General features: G+C 37.8%; 1 protein-coding gene across 2 annotated transcripts in view; it reads right to left on the bottom strand.

The window, feature by feature from the left end:
- Nucleotides 1–17,285, bottom strand: part of ASAP2 (ArfGAP with SH3 domain, ankyrin repeat and PH domain 2) — a 258,558-nt gene that overhangs the window by 135,932 nt on the left and 105,341 nt on the right. For both annotated transcript variants that reach the window (XM_069064804.1, XM_069064803.1), the window contains exon 3: nt 10,076–10,221. In XM_069064804.1, the coding sequence (XP_068920905.1) occupies nt 10,076–10,221 (146 nt within the window). The remainder of the gene's footprint in view (nt 1–10,075; nt 10,222–17,285) is intronic.

Below are 17,285 nucleotides of genomic sequence, written 5' to 3'. Positions count from 1 at the left end.
TGTGTGTGTGTGTGTGTGTGTGTGTGTGTGTGTGTGTGTGTGTGTGTTTTAAGTGTCTGAGGTCACATCTGAACTCAGGTCCTCCTGACTGGGGCCGGCACTCTACTCACTGCACCACCTAGCGGCCCTGAGTGTCAAACTTATTTTAATGATGATCAAGTAAGATCATTTATGTCAAGGTACTTAGTAAATTATTTTTTAAAGTACATTATTTTACTGTATAGACAGTAATCTACATAAACAATACCTACATAAATTACCTACCATACTTTAGACTTCAATGAAATGAACAATAACTAGATCCTATCATAAAATCAAAATAAAATGAGAAAACTATAATTCGATTACCTTTCAAATGTAAATAAACCTCATCAAAAACCTTCAGTGACTTGCCAGATACTCTTTTCAGTTATCATTCCACCAATGTAACCTCGACAAAAGACAAATGACTATAAAAGTAGTTGATCTTACTCATAAAGCAGAGTAGATAGGCTTGTGATTTCCATCAAATAAATACATACCAGCTCCCCAGTGCCCAACATATCTTTTGTATTAGACAAACCTTTTTTTTTTTAAAGCAATTGGGGTTAAGTAACTTGCCCAAGGTTACATGGCCATTTATTTTGTGTGGGTGTTAAGTATCTGAGGCCTGAACCAATTCCAGGTCCTCCCAACTCCAGGGCTGGTGCTCTTACTCACTGCACCACCTAGCCACCCCCAGACAAAGCTTTTTATCTGCCAGTTTTAAAAGTAGTTTAGAATAAAAATACACCCTGGGAGAGTGATTAGAAGATTTAAAATACATAGCAAACTGATCAATATCAGTATCTGAAAGCAGACTGTGATAGGAAAGAAGGAAAAGAAAGAGAGCAGAGGCAAACAACTATAAGGAGAGATGGCTGACAAATATTGGAGGGGATGTGGAAAAACTGGAACACTAATGCACTGTTGGTAGAGTTGTGAACTGATACAGCCATTCTGGAGAGCAATTTAGAACTATGCCCAAAGGACTATAGAACTGTGCACATCCTTTGACCCAGTAATACCACTAGCAGGTCTGTATCCCAAAGAAATTTTAAAAAGAAAAGAAAAAGGACCTATATGTATGAAAATATTTATAAATATCTTTTTTTTTGTGATGGCAAAGAATTGGAAATTGAGAGGATGCCCCATCAATTGGGGAATGGCTGAACAAGTTGTGGAATATAATTGTGACAGAATACTATTGTACTATAAGAAATGACAAGCAGGATGCTTTCATAAAAACCTAGGAGGACCTATATGAATTGATGCAAAGTGAAATAAGCAGAACCAAGAAAACAGTGGGCACAGCAGGAGCAATAATGTACGATGATCAACTGTGAATGACTTAGCTATTCTCAACAACACAATGATCCAAGACAATGCTGAAGGATTTATGATGAAAAATGCTATCCACCTCCAGAAAAAGAACTAATGGAGTCTGAATGCAGATCAAAAGATACTTTTCTTTATTTTTCTTAGTATATTTTTTTGGTCTGTTTTCTTTTGCAACATGGCTAACAGAGAAATATGTTTTGCATCACTTCACATGTATAATCTATTATCAAATTGCTTGCTTTCTCAAGTGGGGGAGGGAGAGAGGATTTAGAACTCAAAATTTTAAAAACTATTTTTATATGTAACTGGAAAAAATGAAATACAAAAAAAAATTTTCTTTAAGGCACTTTAATTAACTCTCCAGTCAATCACTATCCCAATGACTTCCTAGACAAGAAAAGTCTTCTCTGACCAATAGTTTCTTTCTTTCTTTCGCCTTTTGGAGGGCAATTGGGGTTAAGTAACTTGCCCAAGTTTCCACGGCTAGTTTTCTTTGTGTGGGTGTTTAAGTGTCTGATGCTGGAACCGAACTTGGGTCCTCCTGACTCTGGGGCCGGTGCTTTACTCACTGCACCACCTAGCTGCCCCACCAAGAGTTTCTTAAACATGTTTCCTTCCTTTATTAGAATATAAGCTGCTTGAGGGAAAGAACTCTCACTATTTTAACCTGTATCCTCAATGCTTAGCATAGCATGAGTCACACAGTAAAAGCTTAACAAATGCTTTTCATTCATTCACTCATACCTCAAAGATTATGGAGAATACCTAGAGCTGGACCCTTTCTCTTGATACATTTGTGGTAGCCTTTTTTAGAAGGCCTTGTGTGTTGGTTTGATACTGAAAAACATGGTCCTCTCTTCAAGGGCCAAAGTCTCTCAGTATAAAACCTTATCCAAATATGCAGATCCAGAGTAAAAGGCCCCTTTATAGAGAAAAGCCCTCAGTTTCCATGTTGTTATGCTAAACCATGTTTGCATTATCAGTCCCCAAGACAAAATGAAGCAGCCACTAGGTGATAAGGGATGGTGAAGAAGCTGAGAACATTAAAAGTCAGTCACCAGAAGTAGAAAAGTCTACAGACATTGAGAGCAAAGGCAAAAAGATCCCCCAGGCTTCAACAATCAATGAGGGTAACACTATATTGCAGCTAAGAATTCCATAAAGAGTTTAAAGTTTTTAAAATATGGGTGCTTAAAGGACTAAGCTTTAGTTATTTGGCAAATTCACTTATAAGGAACAGTTAACTTCCCAATAGTGTCTAATAAATAGGGCATTACCATATTATCAAAAAAGGGGAACATATTAACTCAGGGTTGAACTGGGGTTGAACAACGGGTGTTCAAGCAAATTATCTTGGGAAGTTGGGGATAATGGACAGAGTGCTGAACTTTAAATCAGGAAGAACCAAGTTCACTCAACCACTCGAAGCCTCAGTTTCCTCAACTGTAAAATGGAGATTACAATACATCTATAGTAACTGCCTCTTCAAGTTACTGTGAGGCTCAAATTAGATAACCTGTGTAAAGTGCTTTACAAGCTTTAAATATCTGGTTTGTTTGTTTTTTTAATCAGTGTCCCATAATATGGCCTTATCAGGTCTTTCTGAAGTATCTTCCCACTGGTTTATGGGATCAAAGGATGAAATTTTATGAATATGACTATTTGGAAAATAACAAAATAAATTATTTCTCTTCCATATGGATGGAAGCAATAGCTATAGGTTGATGGATTCCTCTTTCTATTCATTCAACATTTAGGAAGTGTGGGGGAGACATGGAGAACCAAAACCAAACATAGAGATCATAGATAAAGCACAGTCCCTGCTGGGAGGGAGTTTAGTCTAGTTAGGAGTCAAGACTCAAACTGAGAGAGGCAAGGGATAACTGTTACAATGGAGGGGAAGAACAGGAAGGCAAAAGGGAATGGGTCAACCTTACTCTCACTGAATTTGGCTTAGGGACGGAATGACATACACACTAAATTGAGTATCTTGCTCTACAGGGGAGTAGGGGGGAAGGGGATAAGAGGGGGGATGATAGAAGGTAAGGCAGATGGGGGGAGGGTACTCAGAAGCACACACTTTTGAAAAGAGACAGGGTCAAAGTAGAAAATAGAACAAGTGGGGGCAGGATAGGATGGAGGGAAATATAGTCAGTCTTTCACAATATACCCACTATGGAAATGTTTTGCGTAACTACACATGTACAACCTATATTAAATTGCTTATCTTCCCAGTAAGGGTGGGTGATGAGGAAGAAAGGGAAAGAATCTGGAATTCAAAGTTTTAAAATCAAATGTTTAAAAATATTATTTTTTTTTTAACATGCAACTGGGAAATAAGATATACAGGCACTGGGGTATGGAGATCCATCTTGCCCTACTGGAAAGTCAGAGGGGGGATGGGGGAGGATATAGGAGAGAGCAGATTGGGGGAGGGGGTATTCAGTGGGGTTGCTGTTTTAGGGTGGTGGGTAGGCAACAGACGGGGAGAAAATTTATAACTCAAAATCTTGTGGAAATGAATGATGTAAGCTAAAAACAAGCATAAAATTTAATTAAAGAATAGTACTCCCCCTCCCCCCAAGACTCAAACTGAGACAACAACAAATTATTAAGCTCATTAGAAGGTTGCAAAGTACTATGTGAGATCTGTGGGATTTTACTAATGAGGGTGGGGGACTGGGACAGGATTTAGGCAAGTTTCCTGGAAGAGATTGCTTTTAAAATTTATTTTAAAGGATAGGTAAGACTCTAAAAGGTGAATAGAGTTAAGGAAGACCATTCAGTGAATACAAAAAGAGTTAGCAAAGGCTCAGAGTTAGCAAGGCAAAGTGTATGGTTGGGGGATGGGGAAGAGAGAATAATGGAGCAAATTTATAAGAGCAGTATACCATGTAGGTAGGAAGGTACCAAAATGTGGAGGGCACTAAATACCAAACAAAGAAAGGCTGAATTTTACTCAGGAGCCACCGACAATTTTTGAACTTTCATAATCAGATGTATGAATAAGGAAGATTAGTAAGGCAACACACCTGTTTCAAGCGTGTCCTCAACTGGATGACTTCCAAAGTTTCCTCCAATTCTAAAATTTTATGAAAGCAATACAATTCTGGAGAGACAGAAGTGGCCAGAGATGTCACACTTCTGTTACCCACAAAGCCTCTACTCTCCCTTCCTCTTTTTTTGGTTTGTTTTTGGTTTTTGCAGGTAACACTTTTAAAACTTGAAATAAATATACCAGGTTATTTATTGCCTGCTTTTTTGTCCACAGATCTAAAGTGTATTTTTAGTCTTAACTCCCATGATCCAAGGAAAATGCTACAAACCCTTTAATTTCCTTCAAGGGATCTTTTTACCATTTAAAAGGGGCCACTTGCTGAATGATTATACTATAAAGAATTCTGTGGATCATTTTCATATTAAACAAAATCTAACCAAACTACTGAAAACCATGCCACAGATTCAATTCCATTGGCATTACGCTTCTAGAACGTTTGTGTTGTGTTACCTCAAAGAAGTACTATTGCTAGTCAACAGAATTTTTACTTGCAATTCATGGAGGGTTAACTTTCTTCCACTCATAATTTTCTATACTGCATAACGGTAAATAATGTTCACAGACCTGAAGATGAGAATTTCACCCATTGATAAGAAAGTACCAAGTCAGCCTAACATTTTTACTTAAAATCCATTTCCCAATGAATTTTCACAATTCTTTCAGCATTATTTGTTGGTATGTGATACTTTTCACCTGCGGATTGAGGCAGTATTGGGCTCTTTAGGCCTATAATAATGGAAGATCCATTTAAGTTCCATTATAATGTACCCTTCAGGTGTAGAGGTAAAACTGGGTGTTTCAGAGTTATGCCAGAAAAGCTCCAGTTCAGGAAAATGATCAGATTGGAAGGACTTTGAGCTGACAATGATGCTCCAATTTCTAGACAGAAAGAGTAGTTGGTTCTCCCTCCCCCAATCATTGTACTGATTTTGTACATATTCTATATTTACTCATCTGTGAACATGTTTATACATATTTATAAACACACATACATACACACACTTCCTAGTAGAATGTAAGTTTCTTGAGGGAAGATCCTGTCACTTTTTTCTCTGTAGTCTTACCATCCAGCACAGCGCACCTGGCACTTAGTTACTATACTTAATAAATGCTTGCTGATTAGCTTCCTTTCCATATCTATTGACAGGCAGAGCAATTCCACAGAGAAAACAAGAGGATGAAAACTCGGGTGCCATGAATTTTAATTTCATCCCTATCAGACTATTTATTTTCCCAGGCTCTATTTTCCCAAAAGAAAACCAAAGGTGATAGTCTTACCTGGGGGAGAAAGTAGCAAAGCCACAGGCACAATAAAATCCACCAGACATAATTCCCGATTCTCAATCCCTCCCCCTACCTCTTATTACTTCAGAACTCAGTGTTCTACCTTCTTTGAAAGAAATCATAGAACCACGGCCTTTAAGGGATCTTAAGCGTCCTATCTAATTCCTACTTCCAGGCAGGTAAATCATTAGTTCTATTTTACAAATCACGGTCCAAACAATGACTTTCTCAAGGCCACACAGCCACAATGTATGGAAGTCAGATTAGATGTCCACTGAGGTTTCTTCCAATTCTAAGTTCTGTCTGAGAATAAGGATAACTGGTTTCCATGATGTTGATCCTGAGGTGCTATAAAATGCCAAGATGCTTTCTCAATCCTTAAGGGAGTTCATTATTAAACATTTGTCATAAAAGAAATAAACATACATAGAAATTTCCACCAAAAAAACCCCCAACAAACAAGAGCTAGAAGGAACTTTACATATCACTTAGTTGAACCTGCTCATTTTACAAGTAAGGAAACTGAGGCCCAGAAAGGGAAAATGACTTGCTCCAGGTCACACAGGTTAATACCTGTAGCAGAGGTGGTATTCAAATAGATAACTTTTAACTACAAATCTAGAATTCTTTTTATTAAGCCAACTATTTTCATTTTCATCTTCAGAAGGAAGGAATGAAGAAGAGTCATAAATGAACTTGTAGTTCAGCACTACTACTAATGCATATAACATGACCTACTGAGAAGAAATATCTTTCCAAGGCTATATAACATCCCATCAAGAACCTAGTGTGCCATAGTAATCACTTGCTCTAAGGCAAGACACTATCATAGCATAATGATACCATTCATGCTTGACAAATTTCTAAGGCAAGGTTAATTCAGAAAGCAGTGTTTAATTTCTCTTCTAAAAATTCTAAGACTTTACAGTGGAATCATCCAAGAGATTTTAAATAGCCAGTTTCCTTTTCTATTTTCCAATAATCTTTTCCAAAATAATAGTATAAGTTTTCCAAACCTATTATACTGACAGAAAAGCTGAAAGAACTAAGATAAGGAAGTACTAAAAAGAGCAGGCAGTGAGAATAATAAAAACAAAAGCATTATCAACTTGAATTTATAAGCTTCCTTTAAGTTTCTGTGTGTTCCTTTGGAATTTTTCTTAAAAACAAACACAAAACCCACTACTACCATTTTGTGGCTTATTATCAGCTCACTGTCCTCAGCAATACCAATAACTGACATATCAACTCTCTCCAGACATATTATCATCACCCAGGGTATTTAAAAATGTCAAATATCAACAGCTATGCAATATCCCATTAACAATGACGACTCACATTTCTATTGCTAATCTTTAAAGGTTACAAAGTAATTTCCTCCTAATATCGTTTTTTTAAGGTATCTAGTGAAAGTATTGTTCTTTCCACTTTACAGAGGACAACCCTCAGGCTGCTTACAAGAGTTAAATGACCTGCTAGTATGTGCCAAAACGACCCTTCCAGGAGTCTTGGAAAAAAAATGATCATGGGGAGGATGGGTAATAACTTTCCACTAAAAGAAATTGCAGCCCCTCCTTGCTTCATCAGATAATTTTTATGGACTGCTAAAGCCATAAAAATTTATCCCTCTGTTGAAACAGTCTTCCCAAACTTATCTAACCTAGTTCTGAAACCACATATAGTCAACTTCCAGAGTCATACTGGAAGCCTCTCCAACCTGGTAGCTTTCAAGAATCTAAGGTGACACACATGCCATAAATTTTAGTAGTATTATCCAAAAATAACTTAAGGGAGATTTTTTTTGGTATTCTTTGAAAGAATGAAAAAGAAATTTTCTTTTTATTAATCTCTACACACTCTCATAAAGTGGAAGAATTATTTCTAGTTGAAAGATGGAGAAGCAGGGGCAGAGAAAGAAATCAAATGAGGCCCTGGCCTCAACTTTCACAATGAATCAGCAGCTGGGCAGCCCTGTTTTTTTCCCTTCTCATTCTTAACTAATAATACATTATGTTCCCTCTCTTGTGCCCTTTTGAGTAGAGACTTGTAAACCATTACCATCATTCCAAGAACGAAGAGCTATTTATTCCCTTGGTCCAAGCATCCTGACAGGATAAATGAAAGAGACACTGTTGTTTGCAGCTACAGATGAAAGATGGACAATACACACATTAATGAGTGCTTGACCTGGTCGTTTTTGACCTTTCTAGGCAAAGTCTAGCAGGAGCAAACAGGAAAAAAGAACTGTGGGGAAGATGCACAAATCAATGTACACTTCACTTGTAGAATACAAAACTCAGCCTAGATCCTAAGTAAGGTAATGTTTTACCCTTCTCCAGTGGCTACAGAGCAATAAGAATGGCAAATAGCAAAAGGGCAGTCTTCAGAGAAAGCCTGTTCTGCTTCAAGAAAAGCTAAACCCAGGACATTTGTGTAAATTTTATTACCAATTATATCTCACAGTGAGGGAGGAATAACAGATGGGCAGCATGAAGGCCTCCAAATATGATGGATGGATATTCAATGAAGGATTTGTGGGAGAATATGGACAAGAAATATATAGGAAGAGGTAGTGTGAATAGGTTGCAAAATAAACTTGTAGAAAGAGTACTTCAGTGAGATCCCATTTCCAATGAAGTATCAAAGGATATCTTAGGATCTCAGGTTCACAGATTCAGAGCTGGAAGGAATCTAAAAGACCATTTCATCCAATTTTTACAGATTTCATCTATCATTTTACAGATGAGGAAAATGAGACCAAGAGAAGCTTAGTGACTTGACAAAGGTCCCAAAGATCTTATATGTTAGAATTTGAACCTAGATTCTTCTAATACCAGAGCCACTATTTTTTTCCATTGTACCAACTGCTAGATAAAGCAAAGAGTTTGCAAACTTTAAAGTACTATAAAACTTAGTTTTATATATATATTTCACATTTTATTTTGTTTTTAGAGACTGAGGGTGTCTCTTTCTCTCTGGTTAGCAGTCATCAGGCACTTACATCAGGCACTTGTTCCCAAAGCTGAATGGCACAAAAGCTTTAACTTGCTCTGTTTTCAACCTGGGCCAATTCAACTCTCCTCAGGCAGCCTGGTGTTCCTCCCCCAACCTCAAATCTCTACCTCAGGGCTCAGCATAATACAGCCAGGAAGCACAGATGCCCAATCACTTTTGGCTCTATCACAAACTCATAATTCCAAAGCTCAAGTGATCCCACAAACCTCAGCCCTCCAAGCGGGAGGGGTTGCAGGTGTGTGCCACCATGCCCAGTGTATTTTTTCATATTTTACATGTTTCAAGTAAAAAGGAGTGAGGAGGGCATTACTTCTCTAGGCCCTATACCTGGGACTGCAAAAGATCTTTATATTTTCATAGCTTTAATTACAGGTGACTCTACACTCCAAAGATTCTAACATATTTATTAAAGAAAGGCAGCATGACAGTGGCCTGACCTGGCTTCTACTTCTGGCCCTAACACATACCAGCTGTGTGAGTACGAGCAAGTCCCATAACCCCTCAGTGCCTCAGGCAATTTTCTCAGATTATATGTTACAGATGAATGACTGATCTGTATCAGTGGAAGAAGTTTTTACGATAAAGTTTCCTACACTGATGAAATCACAAGTCTGGACCAAAAAAATTTTTTAATCTGATATTAAAGATGAAAATGACTACCTACAAATTCTTCCCAAGGGAGGAATGTCCACCATTTAGAAACTACTGAAATAAAAGCCAGGGATGTTACAGAGCTTTCAACAGAGCAAAACACACACATTATCCTAAAGCTATCTATTCTCCAGAGTCTGAGTTTGTGAATGATAACAACAACAACAATAATAGCTAGCATTTCTATATTGTTTTAAGTTTTACAAAGTATTTTACAAATGCTATTTGATCCTCACATCAATCCTGGGAAGTGGATGCTATTATTAATTCTCATTTTACAGATAAGGAAACTGAGGCAGACAGAGGTTAAGTGACTTGCCCAAGGTCACAAAGCTATTACATGTCTGTGGTCAGATTTGAAATGAAGGGTTCCAGACTCCAGGTTCAGTGCTCAATCCACTGCATCACCTAAATCTATTATTAAAAACAGAATGAAAATTTTACTATTTTAAGATATTCTAGTATTTTAGATATTAATTATTCTATAATATTATAGAATGTTTATTTTATATTATAGAATAATATCTAAAATACTAGAATAATCCAATGCTTTCATAAAATGTAATTATTTTATGTATCAAGTAAAAATCACTCAACGCATTTATAATACATGAAGTTGATAACTTTTACTGAGCTCACTTTCCAGTTAAAATAATTCAAAGATGATCACAATTTGACTGATGGAATGTCACATGCACAAGCTCTTACCAGGTTCTTGAAAAGTGCAGTCAGTTCCTTTGTGAACACAGAAAACTTCAGGAATGCACTTCCTAAATCGGGATCATCTCTGCACACACAATTGCCACCAAATTTCTCCAGGGCTTGTGTATATTGCTCTTCATTTTCCACATGTGCTTCAAAAACAAGGAGATATCACACCATTACTTCTGGCAGTAACAATACAAACATTTTTGAGCAAAAATCCATGGAGGGGGGCATGGGTAGAGATTCTGTTTGTTTTTTAAAAACAAAGCCATGCCTATATTACAAGGAATGAACAAACCCTCCATGAAAACAAGCTGTCCCTCTTAATAGAAAGAACTCTTAACCCCTAGTTATGTGTCAGAAACCCACCAGGAAGCCAACAGACACAGACAGGTAAGAACAACACAAACAGGAAAAGGCCAAGACATCAGGTTCATTACAACAACCTATGGTGTTCCAGGATGTGACTACAATCCATGCTCAGAATATTTGCATAAATTTTATAAGCACATATGTCTGGAAGAGCTTCCTTTGGTCAAATGATGGCAAAAGTCTCAGGAGTCAAGTTAACTGACCAGTAGCTGTTTCAATAATTAGGCTGGAAGGAAGGGTAGGGGAAAAGGTTAGGGCCTTCCACATTCCAAGCAATGACAAAGCTCTTCCTAGAAATTCAACAATAAAAACTCTGTTCTCCTCTCTGCCCAGATCCTGACTATTTCAAGCCCAAGGACACACCACAGTAACTTCTCCCTTCTATGGAAGAGCAGCCACTGATGCTCTTGGAATCAAACAACAAGAATCCTTATACCAGAGTTCAACACATCTCAAGAGCCAAGGCTGTCAGGGTGCCTGACAATTTCATCATGGCTCACTCCCACCTCAAACTACAGAGCCATAAGGTTAGTCAATAAATTTTGTTAAGCTCCTACCATGTATTAGGCAATCTGCTCAAATCTGGGGTTACAAAGGAAAGCAAAAACAGTTCCTATCTTCAAGGAGCTTATAGTTTAACAAGGAAGATAACATGCAAATAACTATATACAAACAGGATATATAGGGGCGGCTAGGTGGCGCAGTGAATAGAGCGCCAGCCCTGGAGTCAGGAGGACCTGAGTTCAAATCCAGCCTCAGACACTTAACACTTACTACCCGTGTGACCTTGGGCAAGTCACTTAACCCCAACTGCCCTACACTCCCCCTTCAAAAAGCAAAAACAAACAAAAAACAACAACAACAACAACAACAACAAAACAAACAAGATATATACAGGATAAATTGGAGATAATCTCAAAGGGAAGGTGCTAGCATTAAGGAGAACTGGGACAGGTTTCTGATAAAATGTGTGACTTCAGCTGGCACTTGAGGAGAGCAAGAGTTCCAAGCATGGGAGACAAGTCAGTGAAAATTACTCAGAGCTGAAAGATGAAGCATCTTGCTCGAGGACAGCAAGGTGGCCATTGTCTGGATCATAGATTACATGGAGTGGAATAAAGTTAAGAAGACTAGGAAGGTAGGAGTGTAACAAATTCTTCCTCCTTATGTTATAACGTGTTGATAACCTGAGAAAAAGTACAACACTAGACAGTGACACAGTCCAGGCAGCAGTAGGGAGTTTCAAGGTACTCTTTAGTTGCTAAAAGCCCTTATAAAATCATAGACTTAAAGATGGAAGGGGCTTTAGATTTTAGTTTAACTCTCTCATTTTACAGATGAGGAAACTGAGGCCCAGAGAAATTAAGTGACATGCCCAAGGTAACACAGGTGTTAACTAGCAGAGCCAGAATTTGACTCTTTAACTTCAAATACAGTGTGCTACTCTGTCCCCTCTTTCCCAGTCCTGGTTTTGATAACACTCCCTGAAGATAAAGAGAGAGATGGATAAGAAGTAAAAGGAGAGATTTCTGACCACCGGGATTTCCTTCCACCATTTCCATATATGATAGCTAAACTGCTCAATTTCCAGTTTTCAGCCTTTCTATTCCAATTGTCCCCAATCCTTCAGCAGACCCTCAGAGATCCTACCCCAAAGAGCATGTGTGGAACAAAGACTTTGTAAACCATAAAGCAACTTATAAACGTGAATTATTATATTGTTTCTGCCACAAGTTGCCTTGTTCATCAGTGATACCATGAACCCTATAATCCAGGTCTCCTGATTTCTAGTGCAGGATTCTTTCTCTACTATACAAAACTTCAGAGACCTTATCCCAGAAAAGCTTTTGATTGTTAGACTATAACACCACATCTTCCCTTCACTAAAAAGGTCTAGAAAGCAGCCTCTATTAAAAGGGCCTGAATTCTTCCCCAGGGAAAAGAAAAGTCATCATCCATTCTAAATCTAGCTTCCTGGACCTTACAATGGAGATCAGGATGGGGGTGGGGGTGATGGGGGCAATGAAGTGTGCTCTTGTGTTTGGAGAGCACTTACTGCCATAATGCCAGACTCCCATGACCTATCATGAGTGCATAAAGTACAAAAAGCTAAGGAAAATTCTTTAACTTTGACCTTCAGTGATACTTTGAAGCCTAAGGGGATTCCCAAATGTATCTAGTTAGCAGAGTAAATTAATCTTGGTATTTATGTCTTCTACTTTTAGGTTTTTGGCATTCCGACAACAAGTAGGTTAAATTAAACATCTATTAAGAGACTAAATCCCATCAATTAAATCTGAAGAAGGCAATGAAAAGAGAAGAAAAAGGAATTGGGAATCAGCCTAACATAAAAAAAAATTGCTGGATTCAGAGTCAGAACACTTATACTATAACTTAAGTGACATGTCCAGGATCAAACAGTCAAAGTGTCAGAGGCTTGACTTGAATCTAAACTCAGGTGTCCCTGACTCCAGGTCCACAGTTCTATCCAGTTGGACACCTAAGCGCCTTGAAGATCTCTCCTTTGCTTACTACTCTGAACCCTTTGGACCTATGATTCTAAAGACATGGGTTCCAGTTCTGTCTTTGCCACTAACTGTGAAAACCTAGATAAATAAGAACCTCTCTCAGAATTAGCTACTTTATCTGTAAAATGGGAACAAGTATATCTGCTTTACATATATTACAAGACCAAATATGAACAGTAAGGATTTAAGGTAAGAGAATAGTCAAACTGCAAATACAGCAAAAACTTAACACTGAAATATTGTGGTTCTTAGTCTTCGTGCTAATGAGCTATAACATAGGGAGCAACACTAAGCCAAGTTACAGTTAAGTGTACTGTATAGTCAATGAAAATGAGAAATCAGACTTACACTCCTCAACACATGCAATCAAACTTATGTTGTCTGTAACATTTCTTAATTGTTGGTCTATCCAGTCAGAGGGTCCACATGTGCTTATCAGCTGTTTACAAACACAGACATAATGTTTACTACATCACACCATACAACTGTTTATCTTATTGTAAAATAACTTACAGGAAAACAACTTACTCAAAACATTTCAATCACAAAATGGAGACTTAAAACAAAATGGAGTCAGTTATGCTAAGTTAACACATTCAGACATCTGTCAAAAAAATCTTTGATAGATGAGGGAAGACTCTATATCTGGAGTTCTTCCACTTGTTGCAGAATCTCTTACAGCAAATTTTCTGCAATCCAAGTCAACTATCTATGTATGAGAAGATAATGCAACAATTTTTAATTTCCTCCCATTCTTGTCTTGTTGTTCGTGATTCTTTTTTCTTCTTCCAACACCATCTCTTAGTTATGCTTAAGAAGTTTTTACTATGTTATGATTAAGTTCTGTTGTGACTCAACCAGATGAAAAAATTCTATCTGTGGACTTACAATGGGGATATTTAAGAAGGGATGAATGTGCATGTATGTGTACATGTACTCTCTGCTTCCAAGTTGGGAATAGTGAGCAGCGTTTCCTACCACCAAGTCAGCAATGTTCTGCATATCCTTCTGGTAGTTTGAGAAGTTTGTATTCTAACACAAGATGTTGTCTATGAGGGCCCAAAGATGGGCAAAGTCCAGTTCTCAACTGGAGTGATTTTTTAAGTGTGTGGGGGGGTCTTTCTAGACCATAGGAACTTCTTTATCAGCTAACAAAAGGTTTTCAAATGACTTCATCCAGTGCCTGATTAATGAAGACTAGTTTCTCATTTGAGGCTAGAAAAAAATCTAGTACCATGAGTCTATATCCCCACAGTGAATGCTCTTTGTGCCTCATAGTCTATGCCTTTGGCAGCAATCTCTATCACTACCAAATGCTGCCCACCCAAGTCATGCCAAGAGTGAAATTTTTAGTCAGCACTAGTCAGGGTTAGTCATATAAGGAACAATAAGGAGACCTCTGTTGTCTTAGACTTTAACATCTCATTTCATTTGTCTGTCAGCTACAAGTGTAGAATCCTGAAGAAGAATATCCTTTTGGACTTTGCTGATGTGAGTGAGATACTCAAAGTTATAGTTCAAGATCAAGAGCGTTATTGCTATCAATTTCAGTTATAGTTTTAATTAGAGCTCCATCAGACAATACTAGGGCATTCAGGATATTCAAAATCATATTAACAACATCACTGCCCTTGAGTTTAGCCTCAGATATTTTAGCCCTAGGTGAGACGTCCTAAAGAGCGTGGTCACATATGAAAACTCCTGTCACTATCCAGGGTCCTATGCCTTATAGCTTCCTTTTATTTGCTAGGTGATACAATGCTGAGCCTGGAGTCAGGAAGACTTAAGTACAAATGAGACCACAGACGTCTACTAGCTGTGTGACCTTGAGAAAGTCCCTACTTGCCTCAGTTTTTTCATCTGTAAAATGAAGATAAGAATAGCACCTACCTCCCAGGGTTGTTGGGAGGATCAAATAAAATAATATAAAAAGCGCTTAGCACAGTACCTAACATATAGCAAGTGCTGCATAAATGTTGGCTATTGTTATTGTTATTATTTATTGGTTCTGTGGCAAGAACAAGATCAATTCTCCCTCTGTGCCTCGGTAGATACGAGGTCACATCAAAGTCAAGAGTTCTCATTGACATTTTAGTACTCTGGAATACAAATAAGTGCTCAATGTGTCAAGCAGCCATCACGAGGGCTTAGACATTCCTGGAGATGTTCTATAAAACACATCCACTCGTTCTGTATAAAGTAGGATGGTATAGCTTTGTTCATCTACTGTAGTACTGTTTTGTCCAATTTGAGGTCTTTTTCATCTTAAAAACCTTACCATAAAAAGAGTACCATGAATCCTATTTAAAAACACATTGATTTTAAAAATCATTAAAAGCCCCAGGGAGCATCATAAGAAATTCTTTAAGGTCTTTCAGTAAAGGGTGTTTTCTCTACTTGACCTCTCTTGATGATGCCTGAGCCACTCTGGTAGTCATACAAGGTATGGGTAAAGTGTGCATAGGATTAGGAAGAGGAGTCCAAGTTGTCATTGGAAAGGGTATGCAAAGGGTGCATAAGAAGGAGAGCCAGAATCTTGGCACATGTTAAAAGGAAGTTGTTGGTGATGGCAGTGATTTGTAAGATAGCTATCCTGAAATGAGTGCTGTAGGAGGTAGATGATAATCACCAAATGCCAGTGCATCTTTATACATTCCCATGATGAAGTTTTTCTCAAGGTATGGTAAACCTAGTAGTTATGAGTCAGTAAAGCAGGAACCAGGCAACTAGTTAAGTTTGGTATATGGTGAATTCATTACAAAATTTCTGGTATTACAAATTTCTAGTATTTGAGTAAATCTGCCAGATGAACGAGAATTTTCTGTTTTCAAAGTTCCTTAAGTACCTAAAAAGAAGAAATCAAATTTCCATGTTTTCATATGCAAAGGGTGTGTAATCTACATAGTGTTATTCCAGACAAAATTCAAAGAAAACTCCACTAAATCAGGGGCAGAATGATTGCACATTCTGAGGAATAAAGTTCTATTGGTGATGTTGCCATGTCATGGCCATCTACAATGCATGCTTTTATTCTAGCAATCTCTGACCATTTATTATAGCACTGAACCATAAGAAGACGGCATTCTTAATATTTGGCAAAATCCAACAATCATCCATCATCTGAAGGTGGGGATGAACGTGCCTAAAAACTCAGGACTTTAAGAATGCATGAACTAATATTATTTCACACTTCCCCTTACTGAAGGAGGGCAGCATGACGTTTCTTTCTTGGATGGCTTCTAAAGGCAGAGGCTTCCAAGAGTACAAAGTAAGACAAGGACAAATGTGTATAGCACCTGATGACGGTATACGTATCCTGAATTTTACAAAGTGGTGGGATGAGGTGTCCCCAATGCAAGTCCACACAACCAGGCCAATTTTCTTGGCTTCCATTCTTGCATCACTTGGTGAAAGTATATGGAGATCTCCAGAGTCATAAATGAAAGTGCTGTCAACTGGCAAGGGACATTATTACTTCATCTACCCAACTGCTGGAAATAGAAAAGAGTAAATACACTAACTCAAGTTATTAGGTCCAAAGATTATTTAAAATCTAGTCATACGATTATAGGATATTAAAGGAATTTGAGAAATAATCAGTTCAACTGCCTCATTTCACAGCTGTAACAACTGAGGCCCAGAAATGGCAATGGTCAAAACCAGGCAAGTGGCAGACTTACTTCAAATCAGACAAATAATAAGTGGCAGAGTCAAGATCTGACCCAGGTCTTCAGACATCAAACCTTCTCAATCCAAATCCAGTACTCTGTCTGCATCGGTACATTGCCATAACTGCTCCCTATCCAGACCCCACCTGTAATGTATCTTGCATATTACATGTTCTTGTGCTATTAATAATGTTTGTACATATGTATCTTCTACATCCAACTAGACCAGGTCAGGGACCAAGTCTTGTTTCCTCATAACCTTCATAGCACCCTATCATAATGTCCTGCACATAACACATCTCCAGAAAAAACGTTAAAATATTTATTGTTTCAATATGCCTTAAGGTTTTTTTTTTTCTATTATAAACTAGAAAGTAATTGGGTACCTTTCTTTTTTCTTTTGCCAAAAGCAGTCTCAAAATAGGAATTTAAAATAAAGCTTGGGAATAAAGTTTCTGGAAAGTAACCAAAGTGAACACATCAAGCCTTTAGGTTATAGTACTTGCAAATGTTTCCATTAAAAAGAGTTCAATCCTTCCACTTCCCTGTAGAGTTCAACTATACTTACAATCAGGGCCTTTCCTTACACTTTAATATTTCAAGGAATTAATCATCTCAGTCTTAAATATTCCTTCCATCTACACA

Source organism: Petaurus breviceps, unplaced genomic scaffold (assembly GCF_028583685.1).
Source record: "Petaurus breviceps papuanus isolate PSGF00001 unplaced genomic scaffold, PetGlider_PUasm1.0 90644, whole genome shotgun sequence".
Taxonomy (NCBI): Eukaryota; Metazoa; Chordata; class Mammalia; order Diprotodontia; family Petauridae; genus Petaurus; species Petaurus breviceps.
This window is presented reverse-complemented; position numbering and strand designations above follow the sequence as displayed.